General features: G+C 50.2%; 2 protein-coding genes across 9 annotated transcripts; one reads left to right on the top strand and one right to left on the bottom strand.

Annotated features, from left to right (window-relative positions):
- On the bottom strand, nucleotides 1,559-7,802 carry RHNO1 (RAD9-HUS1-RAD1 interacting nuclear orphan 1). 3 transcript variants are annotated; one of them, XM_003126567.6, is made up of 3 exons: nucleotides 7,655-7,802; nucleotides 3,517-3,768; nucleotides 1,559-2,894 (listed from the first exon to the last, which is right to left on the bottom strand). In XM_003126567.6, the coding sequence occupies exons 2-3, from the start codon at nucleotides 3,682-3,684 to the stop codon at nucleotides 2,340-2,342; spliced, it is 723 nt and encodes a 240-aa protein (XP_003126615.2). In that variant the 5' UTR covers nucleotides 3,685-3,768; nucleotides 7,655-7,802; the 3' UTR covers nucleotides 1,559-2,339. The 3 variants fall into 3 exon arrangements, with proteins under 3 accessions (XP_003126615.2, XP_005664144.2, XP_005664142.2); XM_005664087.3 differs by having other exon boundaries at nucleotides 3,559-3,768; nucleotides 7,655-7,792; XM_005664085.3 differs by having other exon boundaries at nucleotides 7,597-7,766.
- FOXM1 (forkhead box M1) lies at nucleotides 7,871-24,867 on the top strand. Of its 6 annotated transcripts, none has more exons than XM_021092456.1 (9): nucleotides 7,884-8,034; nucleotides 10,599-11,172; nucleotides 11,898-12,049; nucleotides 14,530-14,730; nucleotides 16,042-16,170; nucleotides 17,466-17,510; nucleotides 18,020-18,089; nucleotides 18,213-18,310; nucleotides 22,925-24,867. In XM_021092456.1, exons 2-9 carry the CDS (start codon nucleotides 10,647-10,649, stop codon nucleotides 23,948-23,950), a joined length of 2,247 nt encoding a protein of 748 aa, XP_020948115.1. In that variant the 5' UTR covers nucleotides 7,884-8,034; nucleotides 10,599-10,646; the 3' UTR covers nucleotides 23,951-24,867. The 6 variants fall into 6 exon arrangements, with proteins under 6 accessions (XP_005664139.1, XP_020948115.1, XP_020948113.1 ...); XM_021092454.1 differs by having other exon boundaries at nucleotides 7,885-8,034; nucleotides 18,213-18,388; XM_005664081.3 differs by having other exon boundaries at nucleotides 7,886-8,034; nucleotides 10,599-11,148; nucleotides 18,213-18,388.

The following is a 25,612-nucleotide window of genomic DNA, read 5'->3' on the forward strand; positions in this document are numbered from 1 at the left end:
TCGCCGCCGCCCATTGGCCACCACGCGCCCGCCGCTCCCCTCCCATTGGTCCGAGAGCCCGCCACTCCCCACGGAGGGTTGCTAGGGGCGGCCGCGCCGCGGGAGGGTTGCTATGGGCGGGTTGCTACGCGCCACTCTGTCGGAGGAGCCGCCCATCCCCCCACTAATCGCGGCGCGCCCAGGCAGCCAGCACCCCGAGACCACCCAGAGCGCTTCCTGAGGGCAGCCTTTTCCAGATCCCGAGGCCTTCTCGGAATCACGCTTGCCCTCCCCACCCCCCGCCGCCTCCTCAGCAGTCCTTCCCAAGCATGTGCTTCTGCGCCGCCACCGTGCTGGGCGCCTTCAGGCTCCCTTAGTTCCTCCCAAGCCTTTAACATGTCCCCAGACCTCCCTGCACTCTCGTCTGTCTTTTCCACCTACTTCTCTCTTCAGTCTACCCGCCATGTTCAAACATCTGCCTCGCGTGATGAGATCCGCTATCCGATCCAGTAAATCTTGCCCCAACTTGAACGCAGCAACACAGCCCCCAAGTTTCCACCCTGGTTTTGAGTTTCTAAAAGGCAGGGAACTTGTCACAAGCTAGGAGAGTCGAGCCCTGCGCTCACGGTGGGCACCCACTCACTGTGGGAACTCGAATACATTTCATTACCTGTGATTCAAATTCCGTTTAAAATAAGTAATCCTTGCTTGTCTAGCTCATGCTGAACTTGACACAGACTAGGTTCGGAAAGCTGATGGAATGGAGTCGAATGAGATGCTATTTGTTTGGGTGAAAGGACAAGCGAGACATTTTGCTGATGAGGCGGTCCCTCTGCATTAACTGCCGACTAAAAAAATACACAACCTGAAAGTGGAGAGTTAGATTTTATTGGGGGTGAAACTAGGACTTAAGCCCAGGAGAGAGCATCTCAGGCGACCCCAAGAAACTGCACCGAGCTGGTGAGGGAGGAGCCAGGATACATAGTTTTTGCAACAAAGGACAGGGAGCAGGAGCAAAAGAGGCCTGGGCTCACTGAAATCATTCCTTTGACATGCACCTCCGCTATCAGGGCCAGCATCCTGAGTTTCCACAGCCAACAGGACACACAGGCTCTCACGCTCGGAGGTGACGGCATTGACAGATGACGGTGACATTCTTTATCCTTAACTACAGACCCAGCTGAAACACCACCCAAGGAGGAAAAGGGGGAATATCAATATGATAAAGGGGGGGAGGGAGGTGCATGCAGCACACACACATTTTACCAGTTTGTTGCTGGTCTTCCGAAGGCTACGACCAGTCACAAGGAGAGGACATCACCATGAAGGATTTTAGTGTTTTTCTAGATATGAGGACATGCAAGAATTGGTCACATAAAATCTTCTACTAAAAATATCTGACTCTCTGAAGGTCTGTTCTTCCAGTTTTCCCAGAGCACAGAAACGCCTCACTCCTGGTTTCCACCCTGAGCTCCACTCAGGGGCTGCTGCGCATTGGTAGCTGCGGTTGCTCAGGTTTTACTCCATGTAGAGGCTGATGGCAAGTACCAAACTTCAGTTCACATAATTACAATAAAAAGCAGTATTTGAAAACATTTATTTACATACATTTTAAACAGTTACAACAAAAAGTCATTTCCCACCCTATCCTATATTGACAGATTACTTCAGTTGGAAACAAAAAATCAGAACAGCAACCTTAGGTAACTATGTCCCCTTTATTGCCCTGATCCCACCAATTCATTAAACAGGCTAGTTGCCTGTTCAGCATCTTGCCCTTTGAGCAGATGGGCCAAGACTGCAGAGGCATCAGCTTAACTATAAAGTCACTTTGCTTCCCATGCATCAGGTCAGAGGAAGCGGTCGCTGAGCCCCACAGAATTGTATTCAAACATGTGGAATGAATTCAATTTAAATGACATAATTAAAAGAATGACTAAGTAGTGGTTAAAGGCAACAATTAAGAGAGATCATGGGAGGGGGCTGTAGTGCTGCATTAGTGCTGCATTAGTGACAGAAGCAGGGTTCTCTAAAAAGTTTCTGCAGCTATATATTTACATATATTTTAAACAGTCATAAGATATTTAAAAATTTTAAACAGTTAATACAAGAAAAATAAGAAGCGAACTGTGGCTGACACTAAAAACTGTTTATGACACAAGCTCTTTTGCAAAAGCAAATCTGGGAATTGAATTCTTTTATGGCTTCAGGGCTCTAGTTAAAGTATCTTTTTTCTCCTGATGGTATTGGTGTTATTTCCAAGTTATTCTATTGACACACTCTCTTGTGAGCCAGAAAAGTGACTTGAGCAACTCCATGAAAACCAGCAATTTGAGACCACTGACGTCTGAGAAATCCAGTCAGTTTTTCACAAGGAACTGGTTTCTGCTCAGCTTCCCCCTCTCCCTGAGGTAAGTGAACAGGTGTCGTCTCCTCCTCCAGGTGACCTTTAACCCGTACTTCTCCTCAGGGGTATCTTCAACCAGAACAGGCCCGGGCTCCGGGCTCTCGGGCACACTTGTGGGAAGGGAGCAGCTGGGGGGGCTGTTTTCCCTCTGCTCCGAGGGAATGAGCCCGCCCTTCATCAAGGACTCTGGCGTCTGGATATCAGGGGGCAGTAACACATAAGGGAAGCTATGAAGCTCCTGTGCTGACAGCTCCCCACAGCTCTGGGGGCTGAGCAGTGGGACTAAGGGCCTCCTGGAAATGTCCTTTTCTGGCTGACTGGGGTGGTCCCTGATCAAGGGGATCCCAAGTGTGGCTGAACTGGCAGAAGATGGTGGACTCTCAAACGCTAAATGCGGAAACTTGGAGCTGGCAGATTTTCGACTTGAACGCCTTGCCTGGTCTCGGTGACGACGTTTCTGATTGTCTGGGAGCCAGCTTTCTGCTGTTGTGTCAAACTGAGGTGACACCTAAGGATTCCAAAAGGAGAAAAAAAAAGTGATGAGACTCAGCTGCTAAACTCAAATCTAAGCAAACTGCCCCCGATGACCAGGATCCTAAACGGGGGCCCACAACAGTGATGGTCACAGAACAAAAAACAGCTGTCTAAGAGTGAAACGTTTATACTGAACTCTTTCAGAGGAATGGGGGGGACCCCAATTCCAACCAACCCCTGCCCTAGGGTGAACCTAGGAAAAAAGATAAACAGAGAAGATGGCTGTGGACAGAAAGAGTACACCGCCTCCTTGGCCTGCTCCCATGACTTTCCTTATCCTTTGTTGTTGTTTTCTTTTTAGGGCCGCACCTGAAGCACATGGAAGTTTCCAGGCTAGGGGTACAATCGTAGTTGCAGCTGCCACCCTACACCAGAGCCACAAAGATGCCAGATCTGAGCTGCATCTATGACGTACACCACAGCTCACGCCATTTCCTTAACCCACTGAGTGAGGCCAGGGATTAAACCCGCATCCTCAGTGGATACTAGTCGGGTTCGTTACCGCTGAACCACATGAGCAACGCCCTAGTTTCCTTATCCTTTGGAAGCCCTGGTTCACAGGGCTCTGAGGTCAGGGTAAGAATCCCATGGCCTACCCAGGAAGTGATGGTGCTGTGGTCAATGGGCTTGCTGGGCACCTGTCTGGTGTGGGTGATGGGAAGCTGGGGTGATCCACAGCGGTGTTTGGGGCCCTCCAGTGGCCGTTGGTGGAACAGCAGCTGAGGTTTCCGGGAAGGTGGGCGGCGTCTTTTCCGGGGCGGCATCAATTCGTGAGAGAGGAGCAGTTAGTAACTGCATGATGCTGGTTGTGGTCAGGTCCGGGGAGAGACGCCAACTCCAACCCATGCCTGTGGAGAAGAAACAATCTGATGATTCTCCAGCTCTTCGTCATACTCTGCAAGCTGATTCTGCAGGCAGCTCTACCCCAAGATTTGGAGGGGTGGGGGTGGTATGCCTGCACCGGCTTCCTACACCTACACCACCAATACCTGGCAGTTCATGCTCAACGACATTGCTTCAGTGAACACTTATCAGCGCAAGGTAAGCACCATGCCCAGTGTTGGGAGTTTAGAGTGGAATAAGCACTTATCCCAGGATCCTCTGCTGAGTGCCAAGCACTGGTCAGGACAGGGATGGTGCCCTCTTCAAAGAGTTGAGAGCCAGCAGATCAAAGAGTTGAGAGCCAGCAGAGGGAGACAGTTACAATAATGAGACTGGTGCTTCCACTCCTGGAGAGAGTGACACAGACCTCGGGACAGAAGACTAGGAAAAGCCGGGGAACAGGGAGGGAGCTCCAAGCAGAGGGGCAGCACATACAAAGGCAAGAGCACAGAAAATTCAGGGACACAGGCTCCACTGGGCAGGACACAGGCCATGAAAAGACAAGGGGCAAGAACCAAGGTGTGACATGGCGTCAGGGTCAGTTCAGAAAACCAGGTGACCACCTGAGCGTGGGCTTTGGCCTAAGTGACTACTAAAGATTTCCAAGCAGATGGATCACCCTTGGTTCCTAGTCGGATTCGTTAACCACTGAGCCACGACGGGAACTCCGATTATTATTAATTTTTTTAGCTGCACCCATGACATGTAGAAGTTCTCAGGCCAGGGATCAAACTGATCTGAGCCACAGCAATGACAACACCAGATACTTAATCTGCTGAGCTACCAGGGTACTCCCGCTTTATTTTAAAAATCTGAGGAGTTCCCGTCGTGGCACAGTGGTTAACGAATCCGACTAGGAACCATGAGGTTGCGGATTCGGTCCCTGCCCTTGCTCAGTGGATTAATGATCCGGTGTTGCCGTGAGCTGTGGAATAGGTCGCAGACGCGGCTCAGATCCCGCATTGCTGTGGCTCTGGCGTAGGCTGGTGGCTATGGCTCCGATTGGACCCCTAGCCTGGGAATCTCCATATGCCGCGGAAGCGGCCCTAGAAAAGGCAAAAAGACAAAAAAATAAATAAATAAAATAAAAATAAAAATATGATATTCCCAGTCATGGTTTCATTCCTATTAACACAACTAACACTATACATTTAACATAAATGTATAAAATACATACATTTATATTTTGTATGTATCTATATAATATACAATATATATTTACATATGTAGATTCTTTAAATAGTAAATATCAAATAACCAGTGTTCAAATTTTCAATTGTCTCCTAAGTGCCATAACTGGTTTTTGTTTGTTTCTGTTGTCCTGGCAGCAGCGTGAAAGGAGAGAACAAGTGCCCTGGAAGTAGGGGGACCAGTGAGAAGGTTATTGTATTACCTGAGAGCAGATGAGGCCAGAACATGGGCTGTGTCATGTAGGGATGGGAGGCTGGAGACAGAGGCAGGGTCAGCAGGACCCACAAAGCAATACAAAGTCTGAAAAAGCATCCAGGGAACCTAGAACCAGATCAGCTTTTTTTTTCTTTTTAGGGCCACAGGTGTGGTATATGGAAGTTCCCAGGCTAGAGGTCAAATCAGAGCTATAGCTGCCAGCCTTCAGCACAGCTACGCTGAATCCTTAACCCACTGATCGGGGCCAGGGATCAAACCCATAACCTCATGGATACTTGTTGGGTTCATTACCGCTGAGCCACAACAGGAACTCCCCAGATCAGTTTTAGTAAGAACTTATCAATGGTTGGTGGGACCAAAGTCTGAATGCAGTGGGCAGAAGAGTAGGAGGTAGGGCAGGGCATCCCAGAGGTCCACACAGCAGGGCAGACTGGTTCTACTATACAGCCATGACTCATCCATTCAGTCAACAACAAAAAAGCAACATCCCTCATGTCACTAAGCAGTGGAGATGCAGGTAAAGAAAAATAAGGACTAAGTCTCTACCCTCAAGGGTAGAGGGTACCCTAATATTTTAGGGGGAACATAGGTAATAAATACATCCATTTGTTCATTCATTTACTCAATAAATATTTACAGAATGACTATTTTTTGGGCACTGTTACATGTGCTGAAAATATTTACCAGATTACAAAATTCAATCCCTGCCCTCGTGGCGCTTACATCTAGTTGGGAAGTGATAAGAGGTACAGATAAAAGGGAAATGGCCTAAGGGCTGAGCTGACCTAGGGCTGTTTAGACCTAGGGCTGGTTGGGAGGACCTATCTGAAAAGATGTGAAGAAAAACTTGCATGAAGAAAAGAGAACAAGGGAGTTCCCATCATGGCACAGTGGAAACGAATCCAACAAGGAACTGTGAGGTCTCAGGTTCGATCCCTGGCCTCAATCAGTGGGTTAAGGATCTGGCGTTGCCGTGAGCTGTGGTGTAGGTCGCAAATGCAGCTCGGATCCCGGATCCCGTGTTGCTGTGGCTGTGATGTAGACCAGCAGTTACAGCTCCAATTTGACCCCCAGCCTGGGAATTTTCATATGCCATAGATGCAGCCCTAAAAAAGACACACACACACACACACAAAATGCAAATCATTATGTTGTACAACTGAAACTAATATAATGTGTTATGTCAATTTATACTTGTAAGGGGGGGAAACAGAATTATAGGGTTTAGTGATAGTTCAGTACTAAACTTGGGATCAGCATTAGTGGCCATCTATTTTTTCTGAGACTTGTTTATTAGGTTCAACCCAAAATTTGATAAAAGTAATCCTTTGTGAAAAATAATAACATTACCCTACTCCTCTTTCTCCTACTCCCTCTGGCCCCCACACCCTTCAAGTTCCAACAATTCTGGCCTAGGGCAGTGCAATAGCCTAACTGGCCTACTCAGGCACACCCCTCCGTGAACTCTTTAAACTGCAAATCTAATCCTGACTCTCTTCTGCTTAACATGTTTTGATTCTCTGTAAGGGCCAAACTTTTCAGTGGTGGCTAAGGTCCTGAGGCTCTGGTTCCAGCTTCATCTCACACGCACTCTGCACAGGTCTCTTAGCTCACACTCCTCAGAGACGCTTCAGCCTCTGTGCAGACCTCCCTTCCTCCCCTCCTACCACACTGCCCTGCAGCACCTCCCACCCTTTGCTTTGAGGGTCTCCCTCCCACCTTTGCCTAAAGGTATCAGATCACAGACCAAGCATGAGTTCCTGGGAAATGCTCTTCTCACCTCCCTTAAGGCCAGATCCTCTTACTGGAGATACTCAATGTGATCCCCGAGTTCTAATTTATCACCTCACAGTTGAACTCTCCATTTGTTTAAATAGGTAATTTGCTTCGAAAATGTCTTCTTTCTCCTCCCATCAGACCTTAAGCTCAGGAGAAAGGCCCCTCTGCCACTGCATCCTAGCGCCGCCTGGTGCACAATGGGTGCTCAACTAAACTTAGGTGTTGCCTAAGTTAATAATAAAGTAATTTACCACATATAAACGATAGCATGGGGCCGGGGACGAGATTTGGATTGAAGGTTCAGAGCCGAGGCGGAGTTTGCGGCCTGTATGTAAATTTTGAGGAGGAGGGAGCTTGAACAAGGTCACAACTGCGCCCAAGTAGCCCGAAGGCCGGTAGGGGCTCCGGACGGTCGCTGGTTGCAGGTCAACGGAGGACAGTTCCCCCATCCCCTCCACCAGCTGGGAAGTCGCTGAGGGGGTAAGATCCCGGGGCGGCGACTGCTCAGGGCCCGGAGGGCTGCGGGGCCTGCCCGTGATACCCAGTGTCCCCGCGTCCCGCCGCAGCGGAGCCCTCCAGCGCCCTCCCCAAGAGCCGCGCGCCCGCACCTCTAGGTTCCGCCTCGCCCGCCGCGGCTTCGCCGGCGGTCCCGACTCCCCAGCTCACCTGCCTCACCCGCCGCCGCTCCGCCGACCTCACTGCCCGGCGGGGCCACCTCACTGGCCTCTCCCGCCTGCCGAGCAACCTCACCTGCCGGGCTGGACCGCAGCGCCCGCCCAGACGACTAGGCGGATCGCGGAAACAAGGCCGCCGCCGATTGGCCACGCCCGTCACGTGACCGCAACGCTCCGCCGGCGCCAATTTCAAACAGCGGAACAAACTGAAAGCTCCGGAGCGGGACCCCACCCCCGGCCCCGGCCCGGGACAACACCCCCCCCCGCGGCGGGATCCCGGGATTCCCCACCCCGCAGCCCGGGGACGCGGCCCGGCCTGCAGGTGGGAGCAGCGCGGAGCCTCCGGGAGCCCAGAGCTGACGGTGCAGAGAGGTGAGCGGCGGCAGGAGGGAGGCCCGGGGGCCCGGCGGCAAGACGGCGCGGAGGGCCGGCTCCGGCGGGAGGTGGCGGGGCTGCACCGCGCTTCTGCACCACCTCCCGGCCTCCTCACCTCTCTCGCGGAGCGGCCCGGGCCCTCCCTGGGAGGAAGGGCGGCCTGCTCGCTCTGGCAGACGGCGGATGGGATCCATCTGAGCCCACTCCGCTTAGAACCGACACCGACCAGCTCCCAGTCCCTGCGCCCAGGTGCCCTCACCACTAGGCTGCACTGCCTCCACCCCGCCCTTTCCCAGGGCCCTCCTCGCGGTCCTGGAGACCCTTGTCCTATGTGGTCTGGATGGGGGTCGGGTCGCGGGGGTCGCGGGAGCCGTTCCGGGCTAGAAAGGATTGGCCATTGGAGGTAGAGGGTGGTCTGAATAGAAAGGAAAATTAAACTTTAGACCTGAAAGATATCCTGGGGTGAGGGGTAGGAAGCCAGTACTAGTGTCTTCTGATTGATGGGTGGAGGGAGGAAGGCCAGAAGAGATAGGAGGTGGAGGTAAAACTGAGATTTGAAGGGAGAGGAAACCTAGATGTAAAGGAAAGGGAGGAGGCAGAGTGGAGAAGGTCTGTGACTTCTAAGCAGATGGCAAATGTCATATGAGTGTGACAATCATTTTTAGGGAGATTGCAGATAGCCTAAAAAAGAGACAACCTATTCCTCTGTCTCTCAAAGCACCTCTCAGTAGAATCACACAACTCTACATTATGGTAGAGTATTCATGGATCTGTTAAAATCAACAAAACACAATTTTTAAAAGATAAAACCGATTTCCATTAACATTACAGAACCACCGGGCACATTGATGGTAGCACATTCTATTAGGAGAGAGGGATTATGGTCTTGATTCTGAAAGTTAATCGAGTCGCATGCCTAGAAAATCAAAATATGAATAAGTACTTACAAGTTATAAAATGTCTCCATATAAATATTTTGCAAATTGTGGGGAAAATGTTTTTTTTTTTTTTTCCTAAATCAGTGGAAGGATAATAGCCTGTTAAGTGAATGTCAGCCATGATCTGCACAACTGTACCCTGAGCCTTGAAGGGGGCAGTTTCCCTTTTATCTGAGGTCTCATGAACTGGGAGATGTTTCCTTCAGTGGTGTGACAATAGTGCAACGGATAATTTGCCTTTTTCCTCTGATTCTGTGGGCACAGATCCTTTAATTTATAAAGTGAAATATTATAAGAAATATAAAAGAGGGAGTTCCCGTTGTGGCTCAGCGGTAACAAACCCAACTAGCATCCATGAGGACATGGGTTCAATCCCTGGCCTCGCTCAGTGGGTTAAGGATCTGGCATTGCTGTGACTGTGGGACTGTGGTGTAGGCCAGCAGCTGTAGCTCCAATTCAACCCCTAGCCTGGAAACTTCCATATGCTTTGAGTGGGGCCCTAAAAAGATCAAAAAAAAAAAGAGAGGAGTTCTCATCGTGGCACAGTGGTTAACAAATCCGACTAGGAACCATGAGGTTGAGGGTTCGGTCCCTGCCCTTGCTCAGTGGGTTAAGGATCCGGCGTTGCCGTGAGCTGTGGTGTAAGTTGCAGACGCGGCTCGGATCCCGAGTTGCTGTGGCTCTGGCGTAGGCCGGTGGCTATAGCTCCTATTCGACCCCTAGCCTGGGAAACTCCATATGCCACAGGAGCGGCCCTAGAAATAGCAAAAAGACAAAAAAAAAAAAAGAGAGAGAGAAATATAGGAGAGTTACCTGGTGGCCTAGTGGTTAAGGATCTGGTGTCATCACTCCTGTAGCTTGGGTTCGATCCCTAGCCCAGGACTTCTGCATGCTGCAGTTGGGGCTGGAAAAAAAAAAAAAAAAAAATATATATATATATATATATGTAAATGCTCCAGACTAGAATGGATTATGGGATCAGGGACTTATCAGAATGTCCATTCTAGCATTCCCACCCCTACAGTCACTGCAAGTGATCTGAATTATTGTAGGCAATAATAGGCATTTCCACATTTTTGTAGCTCCCCTACTTGTATCTGTTGCCAAACATTCTTTTTTTTTTTTTTGTCTTTTTGCCATTTCTTGGGCCGTTCCCGAGGCATATGGAGGTTTCCTGGCTAAGGGTCTAATCGGAGCTGTAGCCACCGGCCTACGCCAGAGCCACAGCAACTCGGGATCTGAGCCGCGTCTGCAGCCTATACCACAGCTCACAGCCTCGCCGGATCCTTAACCCACTGAGCAAGGGCAGGGATCAAACCCTCAACCTCATGGTTCCTAGTCGGCTTCATTAACCACTGAGCCACGACAAGAACTCCTGTTGCCAAACATTCTTAAGCTTCCAGACCTTTGGCTATGTTGACCTACAACTAACTCAATCTCACTTTGAATTGCCTCTATTTGCTTCCGTAGAACTCAGCTCCTGTTGTCTTTAGTCTTTACAGAGGCCCAGGGACCATTCACCTGGGCCCATGGCTTACCCTCCTGGTCATGAAGAGGAACACCCCTCTCTAACAAAACCTCCTAACAGATCTCTGACATCCTGCTCTTTCTTGCACTTTCCAGGGTCCATGCTTGTGATTTCTCAATGGAGAGTGAAAGCACAGACTCATAATGAAAACCAGCCCCCGTCGGCCACTGATTCTCAAAAGACGAAGGCTGCCCCTTCCTGATCAAAATGCCCCAGGTGAAACATCAGAAGAGGAGCCTAAGAGGCCCCCTGCCCAACAAGAGCCTAGTCAAGTGCAGGCCTCCAAGGAGGTGGCAGAGTCCAACCCTTGCAAGTTTCCAGCTGGGATCAAGATTATTAACCATCCCACTATGCCCAATACCCAAGTGGTGGCTGTCCCCAACAATGCCAATATCCAGAGCATCATCACAGCACTGACCGCCAAGGGAAAGGAGAGTGGCAGCAATGGGCCCAACAAATTTATCCTCATCAGCTGTGGGGGAGCCCCAACTCACCCTCCAGGACCCCAGCCTCAAGCCCAAACCAGCCATGAGCCCAAGAGCACAGAAGTGATAACTGAGACCCTGGGGCCAAAGTCTGCATCTCGGGACACGAATCTTCCTAAACCACCTGCAGCCCTTCCTGGGCGGAGATGGGAGAGCTATGGTACGTGGACTGCAAGGCAAAGGGGTGAGAAGCCAGCCTTCCCTCTCTGGTGGCAAGGACCACCATCAGCTGTGTTGATGCTTAGGACAGACAGGTGTCTGCCTGAATGGCGGGAAAGCCCTGCCTTTCTTCATCCTGAAACCTTAACTCAGATCCTTTGGACAGTGTCAAAAGGGTTGCAGTAGAATTTAGCTTTTCCTTTGCCTTCTTTATATTGGAAAAGGGTTTGTTTACCGTTTCTGTTTGTCCTTTGCATTGGATAGAAAGTAGGGATTTTTCTCCATTTTTTAAAAAATTTCTTCTTATGGTTGACTTACAGTGTTCTGTCAATTTCTGCTGTACAGCAAAGTGACCCAGCTACATTTATATACATTCTTTTTTTCACATTATCCTCCATCATGTTCCATCACAAGTGATTATAGTTCCCTGTCTTTCTCCATCTTAATTAAGGAGAAAGCATGAGGAGGAACGTGACTTTCTTTGTGCAGATAATCATGCTTTTGTAAGGTTCCCTTGACTGATTTCTAAGGTTCAGTGTGACTCAGGTTGAAATGCAATTCGAACTGGGCTCCTGAATTTCTCCCCAAACCCTAATGGGGCAGAGTACCTGAGGGCCACAGTAGCTTCAGCACATGCTCCCTGTCCCTAAGGGCAGAGGTCCTGGCGAGGTGATCTCTAGCCACCAATTTTGGTGGGTCTGCCAGGCATGGGGTCAGGCGGTTGTGGCATCTTGGGTTGTTTCCCTGTAGCTGGAGGCGAGGCAGCGGGCTGCCCTCTAGACAACAGCTTGACCAACATCCAGTGGCTTGGAAAGATGACTTCCGATGGGCTGGGCTCCTGCAGCATCAAGCAAGAGGTGGAGGAAAAGGAGAATCGTCACCTGGAGCAGAGTCAGGCTAAGGTGAACTGTTCCGTTACTCACTAGGGTGAATGGCCAATGCGGGGAATTTCTAGGAAGGGAAATAGATCAAGTGGCCCATGGAGCAGAATTTCCAGGTTCACTTAATGTGATTCTATGTAGTCTGGAACTCCCTCTCTGCCTGGAGTCTTGTGAAATTTCCTCATCTGTGAAATTTCCTCGAGGGCAGATTCCTTCCTCTGGCTCACCCTGTATCCCACCAGCACTGGGTTTTAGTACTCGGCCCTTAGAAGGTAGTGGGTAGGTAATCAGGAAATAATGAAGAGGTCTTAATTTGGAAAGCCACTTGAACTTTAAAGAGGCACCCCAACAGTATGAAAGGAATACAGCATTTCCTAACAAGTTTTATTACAAAATATATTAAAACGTGGAGTTCCCATTGTGGCTCAGCAGGTTAAGAACCTGACTAGGGTGTTCCTGTCATGGCACAGCGGCAGTGAATCTGACTAGGAACCATGAGGTTGCAGGTTTGATCCCTGGCCTCGCTCAGTGGGTTAAGGATCTGGTGTTGCCATGAGCAGTGGTGTAGGTCACAGACACAGCTTGGATCTGGCGTTGCTGTGGCTGGAAGCTGTAGCTCTGATTCGACCCCTAGCCTGGGAACCTCCATGTGCTGAGGGTGTGGCCCTGAAAAAAACAACCTGACTAGTATCCATGAGGATGAGAGTTTGATCCCTGGCTTCATTTAGTGGGTTAAGGATCCAGCATTGCTACATGCTGCAGTGTAGGTCGCCTATGTGGCTAGGATCTAACATTGCTGTGGCTGTGGCCTAGGCCAGCAGATGCAGCTCCAATTCAACCCCTAGCTCCAGGAACTTCCATATGCCGCAGGTGCGGCCCTAAAACAGGAAGAAGAAAAAAAAAAAAAAAGATATATTAATAGCAAATAAAATGAATTAGATGTGAATTTTATTTATTTATCTTTTTGTCTTTTCAGTGCCACACCCTTGACATAGGGAGGTTCCCCAGGCCAGGGGTCTAATAGGAGCTTTATCCGCCAGATCTGAGCCACGTCTACAACCTACACCACAGCTTATGGCAACACCGGATCCTAACCCACTGAGTGAGCCCAGGGATCCAACCTACAACTTCATGGTTCCTAGTCAGATTCATTTCCACTGCTCCACAGCAGGAACTCCCTAGGTGTGAATTTGAAATACCTCTCCAGCAATCAAAATTGATTTGACCCATTTGTGTGGCCTGGGGTGGTTTTTCACAGTTGCCGTACCTAGATCCTTTTGTATATATACTCTTTAGTCCACATTTAACAACCTTTATTTATTTATTTATTTTAGGGTCGTACTCACGGCACATGGAGGTTCCCAGGCTAGGGGTTGAATCAGAGCTACAGCTGCTAGCCTACGCCATAGCCATAGCAACACGGGATCTGAGTCGCATCAGTGATCTATACCACAGCTGACGGCAATGCCGGATCCTTAACCCACTGATCAAGGCCAGAGTCCTCATGGATACCAGTTGGGCTTGTTACCACTGAGCCACAGGGGGAACTCCTTAACCTTTAGAAGTGAAAATTTACATGCATATGTACAGCTGAAAATTGAGCTGTTCATGTGAAATGTGTACTTTATAAAGTTATGGCTCAATTTTTTTAAATGCGAATAATCAGATTTTTGCCTAAGACTAGGCTAGATGTGTGCTTAGCAGACATGTGAGAGTCCCATACTCTTGAGATTATTTTTTCATACAGATATTGAAAGGAGATGGATTTATTCGCATCACACCGGGATGCACTTGGCCTGAGTAGGTCAGACTAAGACCCAGGTCCCTCAACACTCAGGTCTAAAAAATGGGTATTGGGAGTTCCCATCTTTGCACAGTGGTTAACGAATCCATGAGGTTGTGTGTTCGGTCCCTGGCCTTGCTCAGTGGGTTGATGATCCGGCATTGCCGTGAGCTGTGGTGTAGGTTGCAGACGCGGCTCAGATCCCGAGTTGCTGTGGCTCTGGTGTAGGCCGGTGGCTACAGCTCCAATTAGACCCCTAGCCTGGGAACCTCCATATGCCGCGGGAAGCAGCCCTAGAAAAGTCAAAAAGACAAAAAAAATTTTTTTTAATTAAAAATAGGTATTGTTTTAGCATAAAATCAGTGCTTTAAGAGTCATAATATATACCCAGGCTTTCCTGAGAGGTTTCAGCTAAGGAAGACTGGACTTCTGCTTTTTTTTGGTGGGGGGGGCTTCTGCTTATGATTGAGCAATATCTTCAACACAATGACTGATGATGGAGAAGTGGTTCTGTGTTATCTGGAGCCTGGATTAGATCATCTCAAAGATCATTCCTAATCCTACAGTTTTATTCTATGAAATAGTGGTCTCAGATGAGTTTGTATCTAGTATGATTCTGTGGGATAAAAGGTTTCTCTAGAGGATGCTTTGTGGAGGGAGGGGGGTCTTATGAACTCTTCCATGTCATTGCCTTTTCTCTTTCCCTTTGGATTCTCAGGACCCTCAGGTTGAGGGGCCCCCAGGGACATCGGCCTCCTGGCCACACTCTGCGTCGGAGCGGCCACCATACTCTTACATGGCCATGATACAGTTTGCTATCAACAGCACAGAGAGGAAGCGCATGACCCTGAAAGACATCTATACTTGGATCGAGGACCACTTCCCCTATTTTAAGCACATTGCCAAGCCAGGCTGGAAGGTACCGTGTCCCCTAACAACCCAAGACAAGGTCCCTCCAGCCCGACAGTTTGTGTACCCAGAAGTGCAGAGTTTGTGTGTCCAGTGCAGGAGGGGGTGGGGAGTAGTTAAATGCAAAGGATGCTAGAACCATAAACAATTGTATCTTCTTTTTTTTCTTTTTTTTTTGTCTTTTTAGGGCCATACCCGGGGCATGTGGAGGCTCCCCAGGCTAGGGGTCAAATCAGAACTACACCTGCCAGCCTACACCACAGCCACAGCAACGCCAGGTCCAAACCACGTCTGCGACCTACACCACAGTTCATGGCAACGCCGGATCCTTAACCCACTAATTGAGGCCAGGGATCAAACCCGAAACTTTATGGTTCCTAGCCGGATTCGGTTCCACTGCGCCAAAAAGGGAACGCCAACAATTGTATCTTTTGAGCTGTGACTTGATCCTGATGAATCCAGGCAAAATCATCAATAAGATCCCTACGACCACTTCATCTGTCCCTGCCTTGGATTAATAGAGGCTCTTCAGTGCAGCACCAAAAGCCCACTTCTGTGCTGCATTGAACAGCTGCTGGAATGACTAAGTAGCTGCTTTGGAAAAGGTATTAAGGAAAAAAACAAAACAAAAATGTCATCCAAGATTCACCCCTAGGAGTTCTTCTGTGGCGCAGCGGGTTAAGGATCTGGTGTTGTCGCTGCAGCGGCTTGGGGCACCATCCCTGGCCTAGGCACTTCCACATGCCATGGGCACAGCAAGAAATAAAAACAAAATAAACAAACAAACCAACCAAGATTCATGTCCTATAAAGTCATATCTCTTTTCTAGAAGACAGGGATCTTCTCTTCCTCGTGTTCACGGGAATAGCGAGCTGCCTGGCAGCATCAGGACTCAGAGCCACAGCTTAGGTCTCCCGACAGATACTCAACCCCAGGCCAAGGGGGCTTTTGGAGCGTTCTTCCCACAGCAGAAGTCTTACTTCACACTCTCACCTCAACTAAACTTCCCAGCTTCCTAACTTCTTCACCCGTCTCTCGCTACTGACTACTGCTTGGCAGCCGCACTTCTCTCTCCCAGCCCTGGCAGCTGTCCGGGTCTCTGCTTTCTCTCCAGCCCAGGAATGGCCCCAGCCTCCGTCCCTGCTGGATAAATGGGCCTGTGGCTCAGGTGGCCGGCTCTGCCGAGCAGAGTGTCTGGAGAGAGAGCTGCCAGGAGGCAAGCTTACAAGGACCCAGAACCTGGGGCTGATTTTCTCGGGCACATCGGAGGCGATGTTTCCAAAGCCAAGAGTCGCTGATAAGTGGTGTCCTCGCCTTTCAGAATTCCATTCGCCACAACCTCTCTCTCCACGACATGTTTGTCCGTGAGACGTCCGCCAACGGCAAGGTCTCCTTCTGGACCATTCACCCCAGTGCCAACCGCTACTTGACGCTGGACCAGGTGTTTAAGGTGAGTGTCCTGATTTTGTCCAAATAGGGCCTTAATTTGGGGTCGTGAGCCGTCTCAGAAGGTTACACGTCCTTCTTGGAGTGATCTCATCTGATCCGGACAGGGTTGAGGTCGGCCAGCCCTTGAGTGGTGACATACTTCTCGGCCAGACCAGGCCCCAGAGGAGAGGGTGCGCTGATCTAGACAGAGGGCCTCCGGGGGACAGGTTGCCCTCACTGCCCTGTGATAAGAACTGCCTGGAACACTTGTTAAAATACAACTTCCCAGGCCCATCTCTTGGGGCCTCTGATGCAGTAAGACTGGGCTGGGCCTAGGAATATTTTTAGCAAAGGTCTCAAGTGATTCTTACAAAGAAAGTCTGGGAAATCTGGCTTTCAAAAAGCCCTTCTTTCTCATACAAAAGAATGAAATGATGCCATTTGCAGTAACATGGATGCAACTAGAGATTCTCATACTAAGTGAGGTCAGAGAAAGACAAATACCATAGGATATCACGTCTATGTAGAATCTAAATTATGACACAGATGAACTTATCTATGAAACAGAAACAGACTCACAAAGAGAACAGACTTATGGTTGCCAATAGGGAGGGAAGGATTGAGAGTTTGGGATTAGCAGAGGCAAACTAGTATGGATCAGATGGATAAACAACAAGATCCTACCATATAGAACAGGAGACTGTGTTCCATCTCCTGTGATAAACCGTAACGGAAAAGAATATATGGCGTTCCCGTCGTGGCTTAGTGGAAGTGAATCTGACTAGCATCCAAGAGGATGCAGGTTTGGTCCCTGGCCTCGCTCAGTGGGTTAAGGATCCGGCGTTGCTGTGAGCTGCAGTGTAGGTTGCAGATGTGGGTCAGCTCCAGCCTGGCTGTGGCGCAGGCCAGCAGTTACAGCTCTGATTTGACCCCTAGCCTAGGAACCTCCATATGCCATAGGTGCAGCCCTAAAAAAAAGAAAAAGAATATGTGTGTATGTATGGCTGAGTCACAATTTTGCTATACAGCAAAAATTAGCACAACATTGTAAATCAACTGCACTTCAATGAAATTTTTTAAAAAAATAAAATTAAATAAAAAGGCCTTCTTTAGGCTGGAGAGCAGAACAGAGCTACCAGAATCTCTTTTCCAAAGCTACTGCATTAGGATTTCAGGGTGCCAGTGCTTCTGGGGGGGACCGTTGTCAGGGTGACCCTGACCACCATCAGCAGTAGGTGCCTGCCCAGTCTGGTCAAGTTGACTGCACTGGTAGTAACTGCGTCTCATTTCTCTCCTGCGATGCCTGACCGTCACCAGCCACTGGACCCAGGGTCTCCACAGTCGCCCAAGCACTTGGAATCAGTAAGATTCTTTCCCTCCGGCTCGGGAGCTCAGCCTGGTTTCCCTTCCACGCTCAGCATGGCTTCAGTGACAGGGACGAGACATCAAGCAGGGGAAGGGAGCCTGCAGCCATGCACCTGCCAGCCCTGAACAGGAGTGGTGACACTGGTGGCCGCCACCTCTCTCAGAGTTCGGACTCCTGTGTGCCCTCCTCCCCCTGCCACAGCTCCTGCAGGTGCCCTGAAGCAGAGCAGGCCGTGGCAGGGGGACACCAGGGCGTGGCACAGGCCTGGTGGGTGGCATGTGCTCTCTCCTCTCCCTGGCTCTCTGTCCCTCCTCGAGCTCCACGCTTGCCGCCCTGGGAATGAGGACACCTGCATGAGGTGGTAGGAGGACCGCCCACCTCCCTCCTCGGGTCTGCTGCCACCTCCCCACAAGCAGAAATTGTACTGGAGCCGCTGGTGGGGTTTCCCTCCTTCATCCCCCACCTTGCTCAGCAGAGTCTCTTTCTCTCCCTCTGCCCCAAACAGCAGCAGAAACGACCCAACCCTGAGCTCCGCCGGAACATGAGCATCAAAACCGAACTCCCCTTGGGCGCACGTAAGTATGGGGGAGGCCTGGTCTGGGGGCCACGCCTCTAGGGGGTCGGACCCAGGGATCTGAGCTGGGGAAGAAGAGCCAGGATCCCGGACTACACCTCCAACCCCTCCTTTTTGTTCCTAGGGCGGAAGATGAAGCCACTGCTGCCTCGGGTTAGCTCGTACCTGGTGCCCATCCAGTTCCCCGTGAACCAGGCCCTGGTGCTGCAGCCCTCAGTCAAGGTGCCACTTCCCCTGGCAGCCTCACTCATGAGCTCAGAGCTTGCCCGCCACAGCAAGCGAGTCCGCATTGCCCCCAAGGTCAGTGCTTCTGGTTTCCTCAGAGGAGACCTGCAATTACAGGTGTTGGACCTGCAGCCTGCAAAGCATTCTGCTAAGTGTCCCTGGAGAAGCTTATAAATCCAGTTGGATAAACAAGGTTTAAATACGTAGGAAAATTCAATAGCATTATAAACTAACTAGGGAAAGTTCCCCTGTGGTGCAGCGGTTTAAAGATCAGGTGTTGCCACGGCTGTGGTTCAGGTTGCAACTACAGCCCGGGTTGCATCCCTAGCCCGGGAACTTTCATATGCCATAGGCACAGCCAAAAAAAACCCCAAAAAAACCCAAAATAAAAAAAAGAGCTAACTGGGAACTTGTTAAACAATGTAAACGGTGTTGGAAGGCCCATAAATGCCTGATGAGTTTGTGAGAATTCTGATAAGGGTGATTATAACAGATGCGCTGAGATGTTCTCGAGGATTCACAAGGGAAGTAGGCTTGAGGGAGTAGATTTGGGGGGAGTTGCAGTTGTGGCGCAGCAGAAAGAAATCCAACTAGTATCCATGAGGATGTGGGTTCAATCCCTGGCCCGTCGGGGGATCTGGCGTTGCCGTGAGCTGTGGCGTAGGCTGACAGCTGTAGCCCCATTCCACCCCCTAGCCCGGGAACTTCCATATGCCATGGCCGCAGCCCTGAAAAGGAAAAATAAATACATACATATATATATGCATAAATAAGAGGAAGTAGATTTGGGTAAGCAGACAGGTGTGGAGAGGGAGGATGATTGGGTCGGTCGAGCTCTAGGTTTCTCCACCTCCCTTTGGCGGACAGGGAGGGCTGCGGAATTCTTTGCTGGGAGTGGAGGGGTGCCATCCTGGGCCCTGAAGGATGTTTAGCTGCATCCCTCGTCTCCCTCCCTAGACAGCAGGACCACCCCCTGGAATGACAATTAAAACTATCTCCAGATGTCTCACTGGGGGAAGCTGCTCCTGGCTGAGCATCAGGGGTGTAGCCGGAGGGGCGAGGATAATGTTAAGCCCACATCGTGATGTAGAGAAGGACCCATGAGCACAAAGTGACCTGTGACAAGTAGAGGAAGGGCTTCTTGGCCGCTTTCCAGGAGATGGACATGGCAGGGGCTCTGGGAGGAGAGACTTGGGTTTGCTTTTGTTTTTTCCTGAAAGAAAAATAGTTTTGGAATTTCCTGATGGCTCGGCAAGCTAAGGATTCAGTGCTGTCACTGCTGTGGCTCTGGTTATACTGTGATTCGGGTTCAATCCCTGGCCCGGGAACTTCTGCAGGCCACAGGCGTGGCCCCACCCCCCAAAAATAGAAGAAAATATATGTTATAAATATATATATTTAAATGAATATATAAATAAATAAATGTACATAAAAGTATGCACGCCACATATAATTTCACATAAATGCATTAATGTGATTGTATCCTGAATACTGTTTTTGTTTTGAAGGCAGTCTTTTCTTTCTCCTTTTCTTCTGTTTGCCTCCCCTTCTCTCCCCTCCTCTCCCCTCCACCCACGTCACCCTTGCTCCTTGTGATAACCCATGCTGACAATTTAGCATGCTTTCTTCCATGATTTGCCCATGCTCTCTCTTTTTTTTTTTTTTTTTTTTTTTTTTTTTGTCTTTTTGCTATTTCTTGGGCCGCTCCTGTGGCATATGGAGGTTCCCAGGCTAGGGGATGAATCGGAGCTGTAGCTGCCAGCCTACGCCAGAGCCACAGCAACGCAGGATCCGAGCTGAGTCTGCAACCTACACCACAGCTCACGGCAACGCCGGATCCTTAACCCACTGAGCAAGGGCAGGAACCGAACCCGCAACCTCATGGTTCCTAGTCGGATTCATTAACCACTGCACCACGATGGGAACTCCTGCCCATGCTCTTAATCTGCATACACAGATCACCAAAACCATTTTATACATGAACACAGACTACACCCAGAAAGCTGAAAATGGGATCATATTACACACACTTAGCCCCACAGAAATTCTTCCAAGTCACTTGGCATGCTCTAATTCGTTATTTTATAAGAGCCACACATGAGTTCTCGTCGTGGCGCAGTGGAAACGAATCCGACTAGGAACCATGAGGTGGCGGGTTCGGTCCCTGCCCGTGCTCAGTGGGTTAACGATCCGGCGTTGCCGTGAGCTGTGGTATAGGTCGCAGATGTGGCTCAGATCCTGCGTTGCTGTGGCTGTGGTGTAGGCCAGCAACTAGAGCTCTGATTAGACCCCTAGCCTAGGAACCTCCATATACCAAGGGTGTGGGCCTCGAAAGACAAAAAGACAAAAAAAATAAATAAATAAAAATAAAAAATAGCCACACAATATTCCATGGTGTGGCTCTGCCATAAATTTTCCAACTATTCCATTATTTATGGACACATCTTATTTCTAGTGTTTTTGCCCTGTGACCAACATTACAATAAATACCTTTGCAAGTATCTTTCCTACTAGTGCTCTTATTTCCAAGAAATAGGGAACCAGACATGAGATGGCTGAGTGGACAGATATTTATTTATTTATCCATTAAAGTACAGTTGATTTGCAATTTTGTGCCAGTTTCTGCTGTACAGCAAAGTGACCCAGTCATACATATACATATATACACATACATATACTTTTTCTTATATTATCTTCCATCATGTTCTGTCACAAGTAATTGCATATAGTTTCCTGTGCTATACAGCAAGACCTCATTGCTTATCCACTGTAAATGTAAGTTTGCCTCCCACTCCCTCCCACTCCCTCCCACTCCCTCCCACTCCCCCTTGGCAACCACTAGTCTGTTCTTCATGTCTGTGAGTCTGTTTCTGTTCTGCAGATAGGTTCATTGCTCACATTTTAGATTCCACATATAAGTGATATCATATGGTATTTGTCTTTCTCTTTCCGACTTACTTCACTTAGTATGAGAATCTCTAGTTGCACCCATGTTGCTGCAAATGGCATTACTTTGTTTTTTTATGGCTGAGTAGTTGAGTGGACAGGTATTTCAAATTTTATTAAATATTGCAAGATTGGCTTCCAGAAAAATCTGTGATAATTTACATATGCACCAGTAAGACCTATATTTGTAATTGGTACAGTCAGTCTTTAAAATATTTGCCCATCTCAGAGTTCCCATAGTGGCGCAGTGGTTAATGAATCCGACTAGGAACCATGAGGTTGCAGGTTCAATCCCTGGCCTTGCTCAGTGGGTTAAGGATCCGGCGTTGCCATGAGCTGTGGTATAGGTTGCAGACGCGGCTCGGATCCCGCGTTGCTGTGGCTCTGGCGTAGGTCGGAGGCTGCAGCTCCAATTCAACCCCTAGCCTGGGAACCTCCATATGCCGCGGGAGCAGCCCTAGAAAAGGCAAAGAAAAAAAAGAAAAAGAAAAAGGCAAAAAGACCAAAAAAATTTAAAAATATTTGTACATCTCCATGTATAAAGGGTACTTCCTTGTTTCCTTTCACCTTTCTTTGCTTATCAACCACGTTTGGTCGCTTGAAATTGTTCCCTGTGAAACGTTTACTTAGGGACATAGCCCATCTTCCTATAGGGTTTTGTTAATCATTTGTGAGAATTCTTTGTTATTAAAATATTAACCTGTCTTTTATGCCAAAGATTTTTTTTTTTTTTTTTTTTTCTTTTTAGGGCTGCACCTGTGGCATATGGAGATTCCCAGGCTAGAGGTCGAATGGGAGCCTATGCCAGAGGCACAGCGACACGGGATCTGACCGGCGTCTGCAACCTACACCAGAGCTCACAGCAACGGATCCTTGACCCATTGATCAAGGCCAGGGATTAAACCTGCAAGCTCATGGTTCCTAGTCAGATTTGTTTCCGCTGAGCCGCAACAGGAACTCCTATGCCAAAGATATTTTTTACTTCATTGTTTGCTTCTTTGTTTACGGTATCTCTTGCTGCAGTCAGACTTTAAAGTTGAATGTAGTCACATATGTCTCTCTTCTCTTTTGCAGCTTCTGGGTTTCCAGTCTTGGTTAAGAAGGTCACCCCCACCCTCAGATTGTGCATGTAGTCTGCTAGATTCTCTTTCAGGATTTGTATGGTTTTCTCTGTTGAAGACTTTGTGTCCAGTATGAAACATCAATTTTTTTTTTTTTTTCTTTTTTTGGCTGCCTCACGGTATATGGAGTTCCCGGGGGCCAGGGGTGAGATCCAAGCCATAGTTGTGACCTATGCAGCAGCTGAGGTAACACAGGATCCCTAACCCACTGTGCCAGGGCAGGGATCGAACCTGCATCCCAGTGTTCCAGAGACGACACCGATCCCGTTGCACCATAGTGGGAAATCCCAGGCATCCCATCTTATTTTCTCTCAGATGGATGCTAATTATGCCGACACCATATTAAATGCTCCATCTCCCCCCCTCCCCAGAACCAAGCTACCACCTTCATCACATAGTCTCATATTTAATAGTTTTTAAAACTTCAAAAAGGCAAAAGAGGTTGGGTACCAGCACATCGCTCATCTTAGTCATGACCTTGTGTCCTCCCTGGTGCCTGCTTTGCATCTAGGGCCTCCCCTTCACCTTCTCCTGCTTCTTTCAGGTGCTGCTGGCGGACGAAGGCATTGCCCCCCTGCCCACGGCAGGACCGGTGAAAGAGGAGAAACTCCTGCTGGGAGAAGGGCTGTCTCCCCTGCTGCCAGTCCAGGGCATCAAGGAGGAGGAAATCCTGCCTGGAGAGGAAGCACCACACTTGGGGAGGCCCATCAAGGTCGAGAGCCCGCCCCTGGAGGAGTGGCCCTCGCCCTGTCCGTCTGTCAAGGAGGAATTGTCCCAGTCCTGGGAGGATTCATCCCACTCTCCCACCCCTCGGCCCAGGAAGGCCCATGGTGGGCACAAGTCCCCTGCCCGCTGCGTCTCTGACATGCTTGTGATTAAACGAAGGGAGAGGAGGGAAATGAGCCGGTCTCGAAGGAAACAGCACCTCCTGCCCCCATGTCTGGACGAGCCCGAGCTGCTCTTCGCTGAGGGCCCCGGGCCTTCCCGGCCAGCCACAGACCTCGCCCTCCCTGCAGTGTCCACGCGGCCTGCCTCCCAGCTCAGCTGCTCCCAGGAGGAGGGCGGACCTTTCAAGACACCCGTTAAGGAGACTCTGCCCATCTCCTCCACCCCGAGCAAATCTGTCCTCCCCATGAGCCCTGAATCCTGGAGGCTCACACCGCCAGCCAAAGTTGGGGGGCTCGATTTCAGCCCAGTACGAACCCCCCAGGGTGCCTTGGGTCCCCTGCCTGACGCCCTGGAGCTGACGGATCTTGGCACCACCCCGATGAAAAGTGTCCCCCTCTTTGACTCACCCCGAGAGCTCCTCAATTCCGAGCCCTTCGACCTCACCTCTGACCCCTTCAGCAGCTGTTCCCCCTCAGATATGGAAGTCCCCAAGCCAGGCTCCCCTGAGCCGCAGGTGGCCAGCCTCTCAGCCAACCGCTCTCTGACCGAAGGCCTGGTCCTAGACACGATGAATGACAGCCTCAGCAGGATCCTGCTGGACATCAGCTTCCCTGGCCTGGAGGAGGACCCGCTGGGCCCGGACGGCATCAGCTGGGCTCACTTCATTCCCGACCTGCGGTAGAGACGGGACCTTGCCCTTGCCACTCAGCTGTCTGAGCTCCCAGCGCTCGTGTGGCTGGCCTTCCAAGCGCTCTTGAGTGAGGACAGCAGGCAGGGGCCATCCGCTCCTCAAGCCCTACCTGGCCTGGCAATGCCAAGGCAGGTGTCACGCTGTAGCCACCCTGGGCCTTCCCCAGGCAGCCGGTTTCTGTGCCACTTGCTCCCCGATAGAATCTGATCCCTCGCTCCCTACTGGGAGCTGATGATGGGAACAGCAAAAACAAGGGTGAAAAAAGTGGGAGCCCCCAGACTGTTTGCATCTGTGCCCTGCAGCCTCCCACATCCCTGCTCCCTTCAGGGTGGCCCTGTAAATAGTATATATCCTCCAAATTATCCTCTAATTATAAATGTAAGCCTCTCTCCTTAGATCACTATCTAGACTGCCAGAAGTGGGGAGGGTGACGAGGGGGGTCACTTTGCTTCTGGCTCCTGGATGAGGGAGAGCCTGTAGCACCTCGTTCCTTCCAGGCCCAGGCACCTCCCTTGAGGGTTCCTCACTGTGGGCGCCCACACGAGTGGGTCTGCTTGCCCCAGCCCCTGTTACTGCCCTGCCCTCCCACCTCCCCGTGTTTCCAAGTCAGCTTTCTTGCAAGAAGAAATCCTGCTTAAAAAAAAAAAGGTCTCATTATGGGTAAAGAGGTGAATGGGGGTGGGAAGTAGAGGCATCTGGAGCAGCATGGGTGCCCAGATGTGCCTGAGAGACGTTTCTCTGATAAGGTCCCTAATCATGCCAGAGAGACGCATTCGGAGGTGGGAGGGCCAACCTGCTGCACGCACAGGAGGGAGGGCCTGCACTGCAGCTTTGCCTGGCTGACGGCGAGCACGCAACCCAGAACACTACTGTAACTACCTACTCAATAAAACCTGGGGTGAACATGCTGTCTGGCGTGCTGGCGGCTGGGTCCTATGGCATAGGCGGTCAGGAAGGAAAGTGGATGACAGGGAAGAGGCAAGGAGCCCTGGGAGGAGAGTCAGAGGGCTTCAGCTGGGCCACCCACCTGCCCTGGCACCTTCTAATACAGCAGCTTTTCAGATGCTGGTCCTGCACACCCGACCTCTTCTGGGGACCTCTGAACCTGCTGGTTAATGTAGGCCTTTCAGAGCTCCTCGGAAAGAGGAGGGCCTACCCAGGCAGCCCCCCAGGATTAGGTAAGGATGGGTCCAGTTAAAGGTGCTGCATCATCACCCCCAACCTGAGACCTGGAAGCGGCCTACCCTGCTTTCCTCCCCCTGCCTTCCTGGCTAATCCCTCCCCAGAAGCAGCTTCTATTATGAGTCCTACCCGCTGCCTGCCTCACCTGAGAGGCAACTGGGTCCCAAGGGACTGGCAAGTCCTCCCAGGGAGAGGTAAGGGCCTCCTCCGTGTCACCACCCAGGAAGCATCACCATGGCAACCTCAGCAGCAAACAATGCTACCAAGAAGATCTTCCCTACAAAGCTGCCCCTCCTGCAGGGAGGCCCAGAAGAATGACCAGCAACCTGCAAAGATCGCCCAGAGGGCAGAGTGACCCATCCCGAGTCAGAGAACCATTCCTGAAGGTAGGGGGCAGGGCTGCATCTCTGCAGCCTACCTTTCTGCACCTGGCTGAGCAGTGGACTATTCCTCCACCCGCCCCCGGGTGCC

This window comes from Sus scrofa, chromosome 5, assembly GCF_000003025.6.
Source record: "Sus scrofa isolate TJ Tabasco breed Duroc chromosome 5, Sscrofa11.1, whole genome shotgun sequence".
Classification (NCBI taxonomy): Eukaryota; Metazoa; Chordata; class Mammalia; order Artiodactyla; family Suidae; genus Sus; species Sus scrofa.

Coding starts and splice junctions, on each gene's coding strand:
- RHNO1 (XM_003126567.6), bottom strand. CDS start 3,684: ATGCCGCCCCGGAAAAGACGCCGCCCACCTTCCCGGAAACCTCAGCTG. Junction 2,895..3,516: donor ACAGCACCATCACTTCCTGG/GTAGGCCATGGG, acceptor TGGAATCCTTAG/GTGTCACCTCAGTTTGACAC.
- FOXM1 (XM_021092454.1), top strand. CDS start 10,647: ATGAAAACCAGCCCCCGTCGGCCACTGATTCTCAAAAGACGAAGGCTG. Junction 12,050..14,529: donor TGGAGCAGAGTCAGGCTAAG/GTGAACTGTTCC, acceptor TTGGATTCTCAG/GACCCTCAGGTTGAGGGGCC. Junction 18,389..22,924: donor GAGTCCGCATTGCCCCCAAG/GTCAGTGCTTCT, acceptor TGCTTCTTTCAG/GTGCTGCTGGCGGACGAAGG.